At 40.5% G+C, this 19,648-nt stretch overlaps 1 protein-coding gene across 1 annotated transcript in view; it reads left to right on the top strand.

Annotated features, from left to right (window-relative positions):
* The first annotated feature begins 214 nt into the window (after nucleotides 1-214).
* LOC109095859 (tensin-3-like) overlaps nucleotides 215-19,648 on the top strand; it is a 31,693-nt gene continuing 12,259 nt past the window's right edge. The window contains exons 1-13 of the mRNA XM_042768641.1: nucleotides 215-466; nucleotides 7,292-7,441; nucleotides 7,562-7,612; nucleotides 7,712-7,834; nucleotides 7,928-7,992; nucleotides 9,096-9,179; nucleotides 9,969-10,081; nucleotides 10,329-10,389; nucleotides 10,618-10,693; nucleotides 11,135-11,261; nucleotides 11,399-11,464; nucleotides 11,593-11,694; nucleotides 19,330-19,648. The exon at nucleotides 19,330-19,648 is cut by the window's right edge and continues 395 nt beyond it. Of these exons, the coding sequence (XP_042624575.1) occupies nucleotides 7,292-7,441; nucleotides 7,562-7,612; nucleotides 7,712-7,834; nucleotides 7,928-7,992; nucleotides 9,096-9,179; nucleotides 9,969-10,081; nucleotides 10,329-10,389; nucleotides 10,618-10,693; nucleotides 11,135-11,261; nucleotides 11,399-11,464; nucleotides 11,593-11,694; nucleotides 19,330-19,648 (1,337 nt within the window). The 5' untranslated portion in view covers nucleotides 215-466. The remainder of the gene's footprint in view (nucleotides 467-7,291; nucleotides 7,442-7,561; nucleotides 7,613-7,711; nucleotides 7,835-7,927; nucleotides 7,993-9,095; nucleotides 9,180-9,968; nucleotides 10,082-10,328; nucleotides 10,390-10,617; nucleotides 10,694-11,134; nucleotides 11,262-11,398; nucleotides 11,465-11,592; nucleotides 11,695-19,329) is intronic.

The following is a 19,648-nucleotide window of genomic DNA, read 5'->3' as shown; positions in this document are numbered from 1 at the left end:
TGATCACAGCGTAATGATGGTTTAGTGCGTTAGTGTTTGTCTTGAATATCTCATTCAGTTGATCAGTTCTGTGTGTGTGTGTGTGTGTGTGTGAAGGCATGTGCTGCTATTGTTGCTGTCCCTTCCCCCATCCCTCGTGTGTGTGTGTGTGTGTGTGTGTGTGTGTGTGTGTGTGTGTGTGTTGTGCATGGGAACAGCCAGAGAATGGAGGTGGAGGGGGAGACGAGAGGAGAGCAGGGGGAGGATCCAGCGTTGTCTTTCTTTTCACTAACTCTGGAGTTGAGTTTAGAAGAGTCTGAAATGACTAATGAGAAAGCAATGAGCTGTGAGCAGCAGTGATCCTGGACTAAAGTCTGAATCCTCAGCCCAGACGGCTTCTTTCCTGCAGTCCGCAGCAGATTTACAGCTAAACTATGACCAGGTGAAGAGAGTTTCCCTCTCGTCTGCTCACTCTCCACCAGACAAGGTAAGCTCAGCTCTCTCTCTGTGTTCTCCATGAAGCAGTCTCACTGCATTCAGGGCCTTTATTGATTGGGATGACAGCTGTATTTAGTGTCCCTGATCTGTGTGTGTGTTGTGTGTGTGATTGAATCAGACAGCACTGTGTGTGAATGAGCTGCGTGTTGCTTTTCATGATGTAGGAGCAGTTTTCACTTTTCTGCCGCGGGGCGGCTCACAGCTTTCTCTTTCAAAGCTCGATGAGCTTCTCAGTTACGTCTCATTGAGGATCAAAGGGGTTTTCCCCTAAAAATCCCAAGACACAGTGTCTGTAGTGTCATCCAGTAAGAGTTGAGAGTTAGATACAAAGAATGCAGTGACTTGTGATTTCAGGCTTTGAGATCTTTGGAAACTCTGTTGGGGGCAAGTTTCTTTTTCTCAGGAGAAACATCTGACACATTAGCAAATGTCTCTCATTGAATCTCGAGGATTAATTGAGACGTTGTTGATGTGTGGCTGAAGAGAGAGTCGTCTGCTGTCCTCAGGGTTGGGCATTTAATGACAAGTGCTGTGTAGAGATTTACTCCAGGAATGTTCGGTGTGTCTCCACCCATCACACACACTCTCTCTCTCTCTCTCTCACTCACACACACACACACACACACACACACACCCATCTCACACACACACACACACACACACCCATCACACACACACACACACACACACACACACACACTCATCACACACACACACACACACACACACACACACACTCCTGCATGGCCTCTTTCATCTTCACTATCATCAGAGCCACTTTCATTGATGATCTATTGATTATCTCACTGCAGATCCTCTGGTTGTCTATCAGACTGCTCTTTCTCATAAGATCAGGCTCTGTCGAGTCTTTGTGTTACACTAATAAATCACAGTCACTCACCCCGCTTAAACGAGGAACATATGTAATCCATTACAGCAGGAAAGAGAAAGAAAGAGAGGGAACGCTTCAGACAAAAGACAGATGAATTGTAGCGGATGTGTGATTGAGTTCGAGGGGTTAAAGAGCTCTTGACCGCGTGAATCAGACACAGTCATTAAAAACAGCTCCAGAAACCAACAGGAACCTGTGGATGGTTTCCGCTCGTGGTCTGGACCTCAGCACTGCTATTTCTGACAGGATCCTGATGCTGGATATACAACATGAACACCAGTTATTTCCACAGTCCACTTTAGACATTCTACTGACTACAAGTAACTTTGCAACTACATGTGAGCTGTCACTAGAGTGTTAGTAGACTGTAAGGGTAGGGTTGGGGTTAGTAGAATAAGTTGAGATGGAGTTGCACTTATAGTCAGTAGAACATCTCAAGTGGACTATCGACCCCTGACAGTTCAGAGACAGACCGTGATGTTTTCAGTCAGTACTGTGAGAGATATTCCAGCATGTCTCCTCGTCTGGTCTTCACACTATGGCTTGAAGATCATCAGTCAGGCCGTTCTCATCCGTCGTCCAGGAAGTTTACTATGGTAGCACAGAGAGAAGTAACTCACAAACACTGAGAGTTGAGGTGGACATGTTTAGTGCCGTTAGTGGTTCTTCATCAGTGATGCTGGTCTCCAGAGTCTCTCTGCTTCTGTGAGTCTACAGATCAACCCAGTGAGTGTTTATGTGTGTGACACCACCCCTCCATCCATCTCCATGTGAGTGTGTTTGTGCACCGCCATCAGCAAGTGTACACCAAGTGTAGTTTTATTTAATGACCTGCTCAAAAGCATTAAGTTATAGTTATTCAGTTAATCTACAAATAATCTCAATTATTTCTCCAGCACACACGGGACAAATGGTCAGTTAGACTGGTTTAGATTTTCTTGAGGATCAGAGTTGTTTACCTTTAATGCACCATACACCACTGTTGAAAGGTTTGTGGTCAGTAAGATTAAAAAATGGAGAAATTAATATTTTCATTAATCAAAGATGCAATGAATTGATCAAAAGTGACAGTAAAGACATTTTTAATGTCAAAACAGATTTGTATTTTAAATAAATGCTGTTCTTTTGAACTTTCTGTTCATCTGTGAATGCTGAAAAATAAACTGCATCACCGTTTCCACAAAAATATTGGACTGTTTTGAGCACTGATAATAATCAGAAATGTTTCTTGAGCAGCAAATCATCATATTAGAATGATTTCTGAAGATCATGTGACACTGAAGACTGGAGTAATGATGCTGAAAATACAGCTGCGCATCACAGAAATAAATTACAGTTTAACAGATATTCACACAGAAAACAGCTGTTTTAAACTCTAATAATAGAGTAGTTCACTGTTGTCACTGTATTTTGATCAAATAAATGCAGCCTTGATGAACAGAAGAGACTTCTTTCACAAACATTGAAATGTCTGACCAAGTCCAAACTCTGTAACGGTTGTGAATGTTTTCTCAGATTTGTGAGCTGTCAGGCAAAGTCTCTGAAGCAGGTTGTTGTGTGAGATCTGGCCATCTGCTCCTCTTCTCTCATGTGACAGTGAGTGTTGTGTGTCTCATGAATGTACATCTCGTCTGATACGCTGAGGTGCTTGTGGAGTCAAACTCGCTTCACACTGTCCTCTTTTCTTCTTCCTTTAAGCTAATAGTCATCTCACTAGTCATTTTAAGATGGTTTCTCGGGTGTTTGGACACGTGTTCGCTGAAGTACAGGGGTTTGGACACACTCTGAACATGTTGTGTGGGTTTGTTCCTGCTCTTGTGTGTTTGATGTAGCTGAAGGCTACAGAAACCCGATCCATTGCGGCGCTGCTGGTGGAGCTTGTTTTTACAGGCCCGGATCTCAGCACACGCGCCTTCTCTCTCACTTCTCATGCCTGCAGGAGCTGAATCTCTTCCTGAGGCAGACACACCTTGATCCCAGGCATGTGTGGCCCACGGCGGGCCTGCAGAGACACGTCTGGAGCCGCTGCGTTTCTCAAGAAACCACAAACCGCTCCCGTTTGACCGCAGTGATGCAACACATTCAGTGTAGAGGAATGAATGAAGCATGTAGAAAGAATATTGTCCTTCAGCAACAGTTATGGCCTCCATGAATACATTCAGGTGCCGATGACTCAATCAGGTCCTCCTCAGTGGCTCGTCTGTATTGTGCTCCATGAAGCTATCAGACAGAGGGATGATCTTGGGCTTTCAGATCAAATAGCTCAGGTTTTCAGGTGTGACTCCAGCTCTTTCTCACATACACTCGAGCTCCAGATCAGCGATGAAGATGTCTGTCAGTCTTATCGGGATGTTTTGTTATAGTGTGATGTCTAGTGATTGTATGACAGCTTGTTATGGTTTGTGAGACTCATGGTACATCGATGAGAGCACAGAGACTGTGTTTGATAGTACAGAGATACTATGAATCTGGATGTTTTCGTTTCACAAAAACACCAGATAAAGTAAGTGTAACAGATTAAGTAAGTGTAATGCTTTCAGTGGTATTATGTTGTCATTGGTTATATAAATCTACACACAAAAAGATGTATGTATATTGCATTTACTTTGAAAGGTTTGTATCACCTCTCTCTTCAGATGAACTGAAGCACTGTGAAATTATTCAGCATTTTGACTTTTTCTCCACTCATACTAAAGTGTCTAAATGCTCCGCAGTGATTCTGAAAGTGATTGGAGGCATGTATTGTGCGCATATATCCTTTCACAGAGCCGTCGTGCTGGTTTGGGCTCTGATGAGGGTGATGGCCGTGTGGTCAGTGTTGTGTTAAGCAGAAGAATCTGAGATGGTCAACAGATAAAGCTCAGCGGATGAAGCCGCTCCAGATCCACAGGAAGTCCAGAGATCTCACTGGATAATAACAATAACAAAGAGAACAGATGGACAGAAATGTTATGACAACAAGAACATAACTGACAAATGTTTTAAGAGAAGGATATTTCATAAAGGTTTTCATTTGTTAATATCAGCTGATCTGTATTTTTTGGTCTTGTAGATCCATTGTGGTGTATGAACACAGGAATAATTGTGAATATATCACAGTACCATACTGCAGTGTGATACAACCACAGCAGGCTACTTTTCTGGTGATTATAAGAAACGTAAAGAAGTACACTTTAAAAAGAGTAGCCTACTTATTACGGAAATAACAGAGTTTAAAATAATACCCTGACAGCACAGAGATGTCTGTTAGATGTCTGCATTTACCTCTGCAAGGCTTCCCATCAGATGTCAAATAGACGTTTAGAAGATATCTTTGCAGTTTTTTCAATTGCTAACATCCTTTCGTCCAATCTGTAGTCACATTTTCAAAACACTGTACACAATTAGCACAACATCAGTCTGTTGTGACCATACCTTTAACACAATTCATGTTGTTTCACACAATATTCAGTAAATTAACATGTTTCTAAATTGCTTACATTTTATTTTCACATAAGCTTACCCCATACCAAAATCATAGATCTTTCTTATCTTTTTTTTTTACAAATGCTTAAACACAGCATGACAGAAATGAAGACCTAATGTTCCAAACTTTAAATATAGTGTAAAGCATCTACTTCTGCAACAACAGCAGCTCAAAAGTATTGAAAAAATATTTCTATATAAAATATTGTAACAACTGATAAGCATTTTTAAGTAACAGATCATTAAAATATTTAGAAATAGCTGATTTCAGTCTCAGTTGGAGGAATAGTCGGGAGTTGATGCCCTTTCCATTACATCAACAGAGTAAAAAAGACCTCTTTGAACTGGTTTTGTGAATGCAGAACAACACAAAGAATCAGAGAGAGAGAAAATAATGCCTGGGAGAGAGAGAGGAGTAGTTAGATCAGAAGAAGATAGGTAAGGGAGAAGAAGAGGTAAGGGAGGGGGTAAGAATGTGTGCTGGACTGTGCATTTTTATGTTTGTTTGTTTGTTTGTTTGTTTTTCCCTCTTACACATGTGGAACCTATGAAAGCTTATTTCTGCCATGGAATATAAAGGGTAAAGGGTCTTTTTTTTTCATCTCACAGTTCTGACTTTTATTTTTTTGCACTTGTGAATTGTCTGAATTGCGAGATGTAAACTCACAATTCCAAGAGTAGAAGTCCAAACTGAGATAAAAAGTTCACAATTACTGTTTTTTTTATCCTGTGATGGAAACAAGCTTGCATAGTAACCAAAGGTCATGTATGTTGTAATTTTTGTTGATCTCTGGCATCAGCTACCATCCAGATCCAACCCCAACCACTGGAGAGCAACTTCAATCAAGGTTCCGATTGAATTTCTGAAAAGAGGACCCTATTTGTTTCTATTGTACATTCTATAAAGTAATGACTCGTTCAGTTTTAGACAGTATGTTGCCAAGAATGAACACATTCAACACTTAAAAATGTAAAATGGGTTTCAGTTGAAGGTAACTAAATTACCAAAAAACAATGGATGTTTATATTGTCTATATGCAGGTAGAACTGAAACATGTATGTCAAACATGTAGAAGAAAGTAATGCAGTTTTTGTAAAGCCATCAACTGTTAGTATTTGGACAGTCACTGTGCTGTGATTGACTGTATGATCCTATTGGATAGAAATATAGTGATAATGTTTTGTCCGAATGACTCGATTTTGAATTGTGTTCGCTGTGTTTTGATAGAGTTAGATAAATGTAGAAAAAGGTACTCAGCATTTTGAAATGTAAAGTTTGTATTTATTTAACAAAATGTGGTTTTGGCCAGAAAATTAACAATATGGCTAATTGTGTGATGTAGGTGTGTTGCTGTGTTAAGAGTTTAGAAAAAAGTACTTTAAGCATTGGTAAACACTTGTTAGCAATTCAAAAAAACTGTAAGATGTTTATGATTTAGAATGTATGTGTTTATTGTATGTATGTGTACGTTATTTAGATTTCAAATCCAAACGTTGTTACTGAACATGCTTTTTCAGCTTTGTGATTTCCTTTTTTACGCAGTACAGTAACACAATCTTTCATAGACGTATGTATTCACTCTAAACGTAGTAAATATAAGCAATGCGTTTTACTTCTAGATATATATATATATATATATATATATATATACCCTAAGTTGCTCAAGCAAGTGGCAAAATATATAAATATAGCCTAGTCTACTTTTCTTACATTATCACAAACGTTTTACATTAGATTTACATTTATGCATTTGGCAGATGCTTTTATCCAACTTACAGTGCATTCAGGCTATACAATTTTTTTTTTTTTTTTTTAATTCAATCTCACCACTGACAGAAACAATCAGCTCTCTTTTGCATCTTTTGCATCTAAATCTTAATCACAAGCAGTGCTGTAGTGGTGCCTGGAGAATGAAGAGGCTATACTCTTCATTTATGCCCCAGTTTATTTTTAAGCAGCCCAGCTAAGGATGAACAGTGTTATAAACAGTGACATGTAAGACTAGTCTTGCATATTTAGTGTCACTTAACTTCTGCTGCTTGACTTCACGGAGTAAGGATCATTATGATATTAATATTAGGCACAGAAGAGGTGCAGATTTTGCAATAAATAATTCAAATAAAAATAAATAAGACAAACAGACTGACGCAATTAACATGTTGTCAGAACGTCTAGTAAATTACATGCTGTTTTGTTTAGTTGTCTGTTCAGAATCGTGATCTCTATTTGAAACAAAAAAGCTCTGCTCCTGTGTGTGACTGAAATGGGAATTTTTGAGCCTTGACACAGGAGCGTAGCCACTATTTCAGAAGTGAGGGGGACAGAAATGTCAAATATAAATACTTTTTTTTTTTTTGGTCGAATCCATCTCCTGTCAGATTCTTGTTCTCTTGAGCGTTCATGTGGCGCTCTTCTGAAGTTCAGGGGTGATCTGAGGGTGAATCTTCTGTGTGCAGATGGAGGAGGGATATGAACTGGACCTCACCTATGTGACGGAGCGCATTATCGCCGTGTCCTTCCCTCAGGACTGCTTCGAGGAGACGTACCTGCGCAACCTGAGGGACGTCACACGCATGCTCAAGTCCAAACACACAGACAACTATCTGGTGAGGATCCGTTACGCTTTCACGCAGGAGACACGCTCTCTGATGTGTTTCTGTCATCACATCATGCATCATGAGTTTAAAAAGTTGATGCTTTTTAACTCATCATCATTTGATTTCCAGGTGATCAACCTGTCAGAGAGAAAGCAGGAGCTCACGAAGATGAACCCTAAGGTGTTGTGGAGGATCTGCTTTATAAGAGCAGCTACAGAACAAGTCTGGAATATGCTGTCAGTGTTTATTTGAACTGTGTTGATGTGTTGGTCTCCTCAGACTCTGGACACGGGATGGCCGGACTTCCACGCTCCTCCTCTGGATAAGATCTGCACCATCTGTAAGGCCATAGAGAACTGGCTGAACGCCGACCCGCTGCACGTGGTGGTCATTCACTGCAGGGTGAGACGTGACCTGAGCAGAGATGTTTAGTCAGGGATGAGCTGCCTCATTCTGTGTGTGTCAGTAATGCGTGATCTCTCTCTGATTCACCAGGGCGGGAAGGGCAGGATCGGAGTGGTCATCTCCTCCTTTGTTCATTTCACAGACGTCTCTGCCAGGTATCTACATTCTTCACTCGCTCCGACAGATCTCTCTCTCAGTCATTATCTCCAGAGGATTCGATCATTTATCAATGTGTGACTCATCAGGATCTTTTCTCTTCACTAACATCATGCTGATTTTTAGTTCTCCTGTCAGAGGAACCTCAGGTGTAGAGAATCACATCGTTACCTTAAAGAGCTCTTTCTACCTCATTTGACTTATTATTTTTATTTGGTGTAAAATAATATATTTAGTTTGATTCTGTGATATTAAATGATATTTATGACTTTTTGCTAGGGCCCATTTCTCAATACTTTGGTCACTTTTTCTAAACTCTTCACACATTTCTCCTTCCCATCTCTCAGTTTGGCACAGCAGTTCATTTCACATTCAAAATTTACTAAAACTACCAAAACATTTCATATCGTCTCAAATAAACCCTTCTTAACTTTAGTAAAGATCATCAACCAACAAATACACTTTGTAATTCATAACTTTAGAATACACTTTGTAATTCATAATGACATAAAAAAGAAAACAATGTCTTTACATCACAAGAATTACACTCTGTAGTGTTCAGATTCACTGCAGAAAATGTTTCACACTCCATGTTTACACAACAGCACAATATTATTCATAAGTTTCCCCTTTTGTATAGAAGGTAATAAAATTGTAGACTTGCGTAGGTGTTCAGCTGCATATAATTGTTTTGATAGTATTTCATGTTTTTTAGATTTGAAATATATTTCACTACGGTATCACTGTAGAAATTTCTGTCTTATTCATTTTTGTATAATGTTGGGTTTGAACTTATGTTTAACAGGTTTGTAAAGAGCATGTAAATGTGCAAATTGGCCTGTAGGTACATTGAGTTTTGGTGGTTTTTGTGTCTGAGTGAGAAAATAATTCATGTAATTTGACAGATGTAGTCACTGAAGGTATTTTGTGCCAAAGCAATGATCCACAGTTTATCCACACTGATGCTGTTGTGACTGCCTTCATCTTCATCATCTAGTGTTTCAAACCCAGCAAAAGTGTGTTAAAGTTTCTGTGATATTTCATGATCTGCTGTGGATGGAGCGGTGCTGATGTGAACGATGTGTTCGTGTCTTCCTGACAGTGCGGATCAGGCTTTAGATCGCTTCGCCATGAGGAAGTTCTATGATGACAAGGTGTCCGCGTTGATGACGCCGTCTCAGAAAAGGTGATTCAGTTCAAACACGTGTTCAAACACACATATCCTGCAGCTCTACACGCTCTTCTGTGTGATGATCTGATCACAGTCTTTCTTCACTAGGTCTTCTTACATTATCAGTATTTCTGTTTGTTTACACTTATGTTGACCTAAACTGAGTAAAAATACACAATTTGCTGCAGATGCTAATATTTATATGATGAAATTCTGCTGCTTGTAATGTAAATCAATGAGATCTTTATAACAGTACAGCAGATACTGACATAAAATTATATAAAATCAGTCTGTGCTCTATATCTCCAGTAATGTGTCTCAGTGAGATGAGATGTAAATGATCCAAACATATAATGCAGTGATTGAGAGATGAAGAAATAAAGGCTCCTCAGAAGATGTGAGATGTTCTGGAGGCTTGTGAAGATCATTCCTCCGCTGAGGAACAGTGAAAGTAAAGCTTCTGGAAACAAACGCTCCTCAAAAGATCCTGATGATCAGATTTGAGACTCTAAAACATGATTGATGGAGAATCAAGTAAAGCTGAGCTGCTTCAGTCCAGTAAGAGTTCATCTGGAGATATAACTGCAGTTATTCTGACCTTTACTTGATCAAAATCACTCAAGATCTGACACCAGAAGCAGCAGCTGAAGCTGATTACACTAAAAGAGCTCTGACTGGATAAAAAACTACAAACTCTCAGTCAGACGACAGACTGCATGCAGTAGGACAGTTTCAGGACAGAGTACTTCATAAATGAGCACACATGATTATTCCGTGTCAGATGAAGCTCTGCTGTTTGTTCAGGTACGTGTGGATCCTCAACAGTCTCCTCAGCGGCTCCATCAAGATGAACACGTCTCCTCTCTTCCTCCACTGCATCATCATTCATGGCGTCCCTCACTTTGACCCTGCAGGAGGTCAGTGCTTCTGGGCTGCATGTTGAAACGTGCGCATCATGTGTTGAGTTACTGTTAATTCACAACAGAAGGAAGTGCTGGAAAGACGCATTGAACATGAGGCTTAATCTAACGTGACTGCTGCTAGAGTTTTCTTAATTAAAAGCTTTAAATCAGCTCAACACTTAAAATCCAGTGCTACAACAACCAGAACTGGAGCTGTTTTAAAACTAACCCGGTCTTGCTCTTGCATGATGATGTTTTGCAGTGTGTCAGCCGTATCTGAAGGTGTATCAGGGGATGCAGGTGGTCTACGTCTCAGGAGTCTAGTGAGTTAGTGCTTAAATGTAAATTAAGTGAAAATGAGAAATGCTGCCTTGGCCACTAGCTGAAATATATATAAATTTATATCTATCTATCTATCTATCTATCTATCTATCTCTATATATATATATATATATTAAATAGTTTACTGTTTATTTTGTTTCAAGTAATGAACATTTTTCATGTTTTTATTTTAGTTAATGATAATAACCATTTCTCAACATATTTTGCAGTCACATCGGAGCCGCTCACAGAGACAGGATCTGTATCGCCCTCGAACCAGCACAGCTACTGAAGGGAGATATTATGGTACCAACAAACTATGAATAAACACCAAACCAACATTTGGGATAGACGTTTGTCAGTAACAAATGAGCAACTGCACCTACAGAAAAAATTCATGCACTTTTTCATCATGCCAGCATACTAAACAATAACCCATTAGACTGAAAACCACTCATCAAAGCAGAATATTGTAGAATATAAATCCAGAGTATGAACAGACAGACAGATGGATGGATCAAACAGATCTGAGTGCTTTGTGATTGTAAATGCTTTAGATGCTTGATAAAATAAACCACCCAAGATTGAAGTTAAATGTAATGAAAAATGAAAGGCATTGGGTGGATGTTTAGTGATTTGGTGATCAGAGCAGCACTTCTGCATCCCGTTCATACATGCCTTCATCTCAGTGAAGAATACTGTGCTTTTCTCACCATTGCATATCGATATTCTCTCTTCTGTCTGCAGGTGAAATGCTTCCATAAAAGCAGCCTGTCTGAGCGAGACGATATATTCAGAGTTCAGTTTCACACGGGTGCCGTTCAGGCCTACAACCTCGTGTTTCAGAAAGACGACATGGAGCACGCTAACAAAGGTTAGCCAAGGCTCATCTGACCATTACAGACAGAACGTTGGATTAGGATGTTGTGAGTGTTGGAGTTTTATTTGTACGTTTAGTAGAAATGGGTTCTGTTGTGTTGTTATTCTTCAATTGATATGTTTCAATTTCAGATGCCAGATTTCCAGATTATGGGAAAGTGGAGTTGGTGTTCTCTGATGGGCCAGAAAGAATTTCAGGTGGGTTTTTCTGTGTTGTTGTCAGGTCATGCTGAAGTTTCTCCACACTTCATGTCCTGTTTGGCAGTGTTGTACACACATGATGGCCAGCGGCATAGCTGTTATCCATCAGTCTGTTGTTCACTCAGGTTCAGAGCGCTGGCAGAACGGTCCAGATGTAACAGTCGACTACATGAGCACAGATTCACTCTCTAAATGGAACTCCTACCAGAACATCTGCAGCGCAGAAGGTAGGAAGATATGAATGCTTATTTATAAAAGGAAGGACATGTGCTTGAGATTATATGATGCTGAAGAAGCTTTGGCTACACAGACATGCACAAATCACCTTATAGATACTCCAGAGTTTGTTGTTTGTTTATCAGTGACATATTCTACTGTTGTATTGTATATTGCACTGTTATCAAAATACTAAAAACAAACAAAAGAACAAATGTTTTACTTGTTTTATGTTGTAGTGTGTACAGCAGCTTAATTAGGTTTAAAAAAAAACAAACAGGAGTCATACTTGGGGTATTGTATGTATCCTGTTTTGAATACACACAACAGTAAGTTCTGGTCCTGGAATCTGGCTGGCTCAGTGTCGTCTAAGAGTGCTGATAAAACCGTCGGACAGGATTTTACAGTGATTTCTCTGCAGGTTACAGTGTTACACCAGTAGGTGGTGACAAATGACTGTGTGAGTGAGTCACTGAATCATTTACTCAACTGATTAATTCAAAAGTAGGGTCTTTGGTGACCTCTGCTTCCTTACTTATTTAAAAATATATCAGACATACTTGTCTGTTGATCTGTAATATAAAAGCAATATCATATGAGCAATAGTGCATTATAATAACTTGAGTTTAGCTTACCTGTTGAGAAGAAACTTCACAATTTTGGTGTCTTGATTGAAACCCAACCATTCCATCAAATTCCTCTATCTTGGCAAAGCCCCAAACTCAGCCTGCTACTGCCACGCCCAAACTCAGCCTTTTATAGTTGCCATGCCCCAAACTCAACCTGCTACTGTATTTTACATATTCACTGTATTTTATGTAAAATCATTTTCTATTTTAACTGGTTTAAATTCATTTTAAATAAGTCAATTTTTAAAATTGCTTGTTTTATTTTTGTTATTATTTTTCTTCATGATTATTTTACTTTCTTTTATGTAAAGCACTTTGAATTACCATTGTGTACGAAATGTGCTATATAAATAAACTTGCCTTGCCTTGTTTCTTGTTTTATTTTTGTTATTTATTATTTTACTTTAGTTGCGTTGATACTTTGCCTGGTGTAGTGGCCACGCCCCAAACTCCTCGTCCTGTTACAGTAGCCATGCCCCAAACTCTTCAGCCTGCTACAGTGGCCTTGCCCAAACTCAGCATGTTACCATAGCCACACCCAAAATTCAGCCTGCTACAGTAGCCACACCCCCAAAATCAGCATGTTACAGTAGCCATGCCCCAAATTCTTCAGCCTGCTACAGTGGCCATGCCCCAAACTCAACCTGTTACAGTAGCCACGCCAAACTCAGTCTGTTACAGTGGCTACGCCATAAAATCCTCAACCTGTTACAGTAGCCACGCCCCAAACTCCTCAGCCTGCTAGAGTGGCCACGCCCCAAACTCAGCCTTTTATAGTTGCCATGCCCCAAACTCAGCCTGTTATAGTTGCTACGCCCCAAACTCAGCCTGCTACAGTAGCCACGCCCCCGAACTCAGCATGTTACAATAGCCATGCCCCAAACTCTTCAGCCTGCTACAGTGGCCAAGCCCCCTAACTCAGCATGTTACAGTAGCCACACCCAGAATTCAGCCTGCTACAGTGGCCACGCCCCCAAACTCAGCATGTTACAGTAGCTTTGGCCCAAACTCTTCAGCCTGCTACAGTGGCCAAGCCCCCTAACTCAGCATGTTACAGTAGCCACACCCAGAATTCAGCCTGCTACAGTGGCCACGCCCCCAAACTCAGCCTGCTACAGTAGCCAAGCCCCCAAACTCAGCATGTTACAGTAGCCACACCCAGAATTCAGCCTGCTACAGTGGCCATACCCTAAACCCAGGCTTTTAAAGTTGTCACGCCCCAAATTTAGCCTGTTACAGTGGCCACATCCCAAACTCAGTCTGTTACAGTGGCCACACCCCAAACCCAGGCCTTTTAAAGTTGTCACCGCCACAAACTCAGCCTGTTACAGTGACCAGATCCCCAAACTCAGCCTGTTACAGTGGCCACGCCCCAAACTCAGCCTGTTACAGTGGCCACGCCCCAAACTCAGCCTGTTACAGTGGACCACGCCCACAAACTCAGTCTGTTACAGTGGACCAGACCCTAAACCCAGGCTTTTAAAGTGCCCCAAAATTTACCTGTTACAGTACATCCCAAACTCAGTCTGTTACAGTTGCCACGCCCCAAACTCAGCCTGTTACAGTGGCCACGCCCCAAACTCAGCCTGTTACAGTGGCCACGCCCCAAACTCAGCCTGTTACAGTGGCCACACCCCAAACTCAGCCTGTTACAGTGGCCACGCCCCAAACTCAGCCTGTTACAGTGGCCACGCCCCAAACTCAGCCTGTTACAGTGACCAGATCACAAACTCAGTCTGTTACAGTGGCCATACCCTAAACCCAGGCTTTTAAAGTTGTCACGCCCCAAATTTAGCCTGTTACAGTGGCCACATCCCAAATTTAGCCTGTTACAGTGGCCACATCCCAAACTCAGTCTGTTACAGTGGCTACGCCCCAAACTCAGCCTGTTACAGTGACCAGATCACAAACTCAGCCTGTTACAGTGGCCACACCCCAAACTCAGCCTGTTACAGTGGCCACGCCCCAAACTCAGCCTGTTACAGTGGCCACGCCCCAAACTCAGCCTGTTACAGTGGCCACACCCCAAACTCAGCCTGTTTCAGTGGCCACGCCCCAAACTCAGCCTGTTACAGTGACCAGATCACAAACTCAATATTGTATTTATGTATTTATTTATTTATTTTGGAATTTTTTTTATAAAAGAAGTTGCACCAGGTTCAAAATTGCAATATTGAGAGAAAAACATGCAGATAAGTTGCATTTTATTATTACATTCAGAAAAACATATTTCCAATAAATAGATTTTATTTTATTTTTTTACATATTACATCAGACCATATCGATGTATTGTTACTTCCCTACTGAATAACCCCTTTTGTCCTTTTAAAGCATAGGTAATCTTCCTTCAGTTTTATGATATATCACATGTGCATGTGTTGCCTGAGCTTGTCTTAAAAGGTTTTTTGTTTTGCATAGTTGGGCAACATTCAGTCTTTTTCTGTACTGTGGCTTTGCTGTTTTACACACACACACTAAAACCACCCTGTGAGTCCAGGCATCTTTTTCTGACTGCGGTGAGGCTCATGGCAGGACTTCATATGCACTGCAGAATTCACACCCTTCTCAATCTCACAAACACAGGAATAGTCTGGCCAAAATCACAGGTCCCCCACATCTGTTTTGCATAAAACATATTCATGGAAACAAGTTCCAGCACCTTTAATGAAGAGGGTTTGATCAAGCACAAACAGACATCTCATTCTGAAGAGCATTCCTGCGGCAGACTTCAGGCCTTGTTTTCGCATGCAAACGCTGAAGTGACTCAAAGCTCACCGAAATTCAACATGTCTGTACCGTCACTGTCCTGAGCTCTGCGTCAGTCTGTAGGCCAGTCCACAGCTTACAGGAAACAGTCAGATAATAGTAGTACAGTGCTGTCTTTTGCAGAGATTTTGCAGGAATAACAATACAGTTACGATGATACCATGATTGATTAGCTTTGATTTTTCCTGCTTCCTCAGGCTAGCATCGCTATAATTGCTCATAGCTGGCACAAGCAATTTAAACAAACCACTAGACCTAGCATGAAACTCCAGCATGTAGTTTGTCCCAGAACCAGAACCACATCTACAGACCAGAAGATCAGGTTCCTGTTTCACACCAGACAAGAAGAAAACACCTAGAAACCAGCTAGAACTTCTTAGCAACCACATTGCAATGCCCTGGCAACCACCCACAACAACTGAACCTCATTTTGGAGCAAACATGCAGAAGACTTCATTATTTGGGCTGCTATTGGAGTACAGCCAGTTTGAGCACAGTAAGAGATGAAGCACTTTGCTAAGGGTCAGTCCTGCTCATTTTAACAGTGTTCTTCGTGTGGGTTTGTCAGTGTGGTGTTAGTTTAGCTGATCTGTGGTCAGTCTTGTTGACTCACACGGTTGTGATGCTGAGGCTTTGGCAGGAAGACGACTGGAATTGTAATTATAATGTTTTGTTTATGCTGGCTAATTCTGGCTGCTTTTGATGACAAATCACAAGACAAACACCATACGCCTCTTTCAAGGCACGTCTGAAAGAGATGGAAAATGAATTTCTATTTATGCAAACTTTAGATTAAATATTTAGAGTCTGGCGCAGCAGACTAAGCCTTACTGAACATGCTGAGATGATATGGTTTAGCAATATACTAGTTTTAATATGAGTTTGTGTCTATCAACTGTATCTTCATGCACTCTCAAAAATAAAGCTACAAAAAGTTTTTTTTTATTATTATTATTATTATTATTTTTTTATGGTGATTCCCTAGAAGAACTGTTTGGAGTTCCTCAAACAACCTTTCAGTGAACAGTTCTTCAAAATATTTTTTTTTTTTAGTGTGTAGAAGCAGTTTAATAATCTGTAGAAACTTTTTTCCACTATAAAGAAACTTTTGTGGAATGGAAAGGTTCCATAGGTTCTTTGTGATCATGACCACAAAGAGTAATGTTGATTTTTTATGAACAAGCAAAAACTGTGGTTAATACAAATGTTAAAATACACAGTGCATAGCTACACAACTTCATCTGTGTGAAGTTATAGTCTATATTTACAGCTGTCATGACCATAATGAGCAAAGGATAAGACCGGAGGAGAATCTAAACACAGGATCTACACCACTGATAAATAACTAGAAGTTTATCCAGTTAGAAGAAGAGTCCCTGTCTAAAGCTTTTACAGAAGGGCTTTAATGTAATCAAGAGCCTCACATTCCTGCTTTTAAACCCTAGACTTCCTGATCTTGCTTACTTCAGCTGTCATGTTTCAGGCTGAAGGACACGTCAAAGGTTTTCTGTTAATGAAGGTTAGGGCTGAACCCGGGCCGCTCCTGCCGCTCTGAGCATCTGTTTCTGTGTGTTTCTGCTGTGAGAGAGTGATCAGAGGATGTGAGCGTCTGTTAATTGAAGGCCTGGATGATGAGTTTGTGGAAGAGGTTTGCTTTTAGCTTCAGATTGAAGAGCTCTTCTGCTTTGTTATTTTGGCCCTGGCTCTTCTCAGCGTCACAGGACTGGCTGCGTTTTACACACCCTTCGTGTGAAGTCTGATTCATGAACCAGTCCTTCACTGTACTGTAAAGAATGACTTTCTTAGTAAAATAACATGTAAGACAGTTATCACACACTGTAAAAAATATCATGTTAAATTTATGGTAAAAAAAATGTGGTTGCCATATATTCACTGTAAAATAAAGTGACAGTGTTTCTGTAATTACGGATGGCATATTGGTGCTTGTAATATTCAACAACTGAAAACCATATATATCATTAGTGATGTTCATTTAATAGTCTGTTTGATCAATGTACTGATATCCAGCGTTAATAACGGAGATGGTACAATATAAAGCCACATAATGAATCATGAAGTTCATTGCCCATAAACATGGCCATTACTCATATCTATGCTCATGCCATTACATTTTGTAACCTTGATGTACATTAATGAAAAAAATAAACAAAATTATTTAGACAAACTATAATCATATATGAGGTCTTACACAGGGACTTCTGAGAACGTCCTTTTACCATTGTTCACTGTAAATTACATGGTAATTCATAGTTTTTCATTTTTCATTTTTCACCATATATGGTATGGTGACTTAATTAACTGTAGCATTTTTACAGTATTTATATGTACATATTTTGCTGCAAAAACTATTTTAAAGCACTGTTATTACAGTATGTAGAGGAATTATGAGGTGAACTACTGTAATAAAGTAAGAACTGTCCACTGAAAAACACTCCACCATTAAACTGAATGTAAGGGAGTGTGTTTCCTTCCCAGGTTTGGGAACAATGCTGAAAATAATTATTATCATTAGTAATTAAAATTAATTAATAATTTTGGAAAAAGTTGTATTAATTATGTTGTTATAAACAACATGCATTTTATGATGCACTTTATATATGATCTAATAATAAAGACATAGCAACAGTGGTAGAGATAGCAAACTATGAGCTCCTGGAATGAACTGAGTCTCTATATGAACTGGGCGTCTCAGTCTGACTGTGTTTAGTATTTTGGCTACTCTTCATCTTCCCTTCGGAGGAGAGCCGCAGTGTCAGATGACTGGTCCTCAGCTCCGCCCCTCTCCTCTCATGCTCCACCCCCTGTCTTTACATTCCAATCTCCATATATGGAAGAAGAGCCCCACCCCTGAGTCTCAGTGAACTAACTCAGCTTCATGAGCTCAGGAGGAAAACAAGCACAGATGAACAGCATTACTGGAGCAGAAACACACACGGATCACTGCTTCACTCCGCTCAGACAGGAGATATGAGAGGTTTGATGGGTAAAGTGTGATGTAGACTGGATCAGTTTCAGTGGGTTAGCAGTCTTCATCATCTCTCTGCTGTTTGCAGCTAGTAGACGCTCAGTATTCATCAAGCTGTTTGCTCTTCTCTCAGCAGTACATCAGTGTGAAGCTCATGGACTCGTGCCGCTGAAGCTGTTGATTAGTGTTCAGTGTGGGTTACTGTACGTTATCATCAGGCACACAGTGCTCAGACTTTCCCATAATTACAGAGTGCATTAGTGCCATCCACTTTTCCAGTGGTGCTGGTTCTGGAAGTATTTTTTTTTTCTATTCATTTTCAACAAATAGGGATTTAAAAATATATATATTTTACAATTTTTATAAGTCATGAACTGAACCAACCGGCAACAAGGAGGACAGCATCATGCTTAATGTAGTTTTTCACCATGAGTTCTGCTGTTAAACAATCATTTTAAAAATAAGTAAAGATACAATATAATAAATGAAATGATACAATGTGAACCACAACAGGTGTGTTAAAGGTTTTCAGGTTATATTATAAATCAGTCTCCCTGTGGAGAAAATGAATGTTTTTACTTCTGAAACCGACTGTTGTGCTCTAGAGGAGCTGAGCCCGGATGAACGAGGAGCGTGTGCTGCTCTTTCGACGTGTGTGACCGTGAGAAACTCTGTCATTTAGATTGTGAACGTCACTGAAATCACTAGACATGGCTAACTAGCATCTCTAGTGCTGGAAGGCAGATGCGGCATCACTGGAGAAAGCTGAAGCTGAATAAAGACTTTCTGGTGGAAATGTACATTAACATATGTTGAAATTGTTAGATGTTGCTGTACATACTACACTCTTATTAGTCGCTGACAGTTATGGCAGGGTTATTATAGTTAACTAAAATTAAGTACAAAGGTAACTTAAACTTAAAAATATATAGACATTTTAAAAAAGCACAATAACTAATCAAATAAAATCACAAAATTACTAAAACTTCAACTAAACTAAAGTGACAACAGAAAATATAAAAATGAAGTGTATTTCAAAATATTAGCAAACGTAATAATAGCCCATTAATGACACAAAAACCACACTCTGTTGTGAGAGCTGTGTGGTGTAGCCTGGCTGTGTCGATTACATCACCAAATGCAGTTACACTTTAATTCAGCACTTGATTTCGTGCACATTGAATGTACTGTTGATTTGGTGGGTGACAGTGAACAGCATGAGCTGCTTCATCACAGTGAGTCACGTTCATCTCTCCTCTCTCCAGCGGCTCCTCTCACTCCTCCTGCTCTCCTGCTGGACCGATGCTTGGTGAGGAGGAGCGCCACACTCTCCAGAGCCCAGCAGAGCACCTCCTCCAGCCCTGACCACACGCTCTCGGCCAGCACCGACTCGGGCCTGTCCAGTGCCTCGCTGCGCACCGACAGCTGGCACAAAACCCTGCAGCCCAGCCAGCAGGAGCGCGTGGAGCTCAAGCGGCTGCTCAGCGGCTTCGGCCTGGACGAGACGAGCCGAGGCTGCGCTGCGACGGAGCCGTCCGTGAGCCCTGCGCCGGTCCACCTGAACGGACGCCTGCGGCCAAAAGA

Source organism: Cyprinus carpio, chromosome A2 (assembly GCF_018340385.1).
Source record: "Cyprinus carpio isolate SPL01 chromosome A2, ASM1834038v1, whole genome shotgun sequence".
NCBI classification, from domain to species: Eukaryota; Metazoa; Chordata; class Actinopteri; order Cypriniformes; family Cyprinidae; genus Cyprinus; species Cyprinus carpio.
The sequence above is the reverse complement of the archived record's forward strand: the minus strand, read 5'-3'. Positions and strand labels throughout refer to the sequence as shown.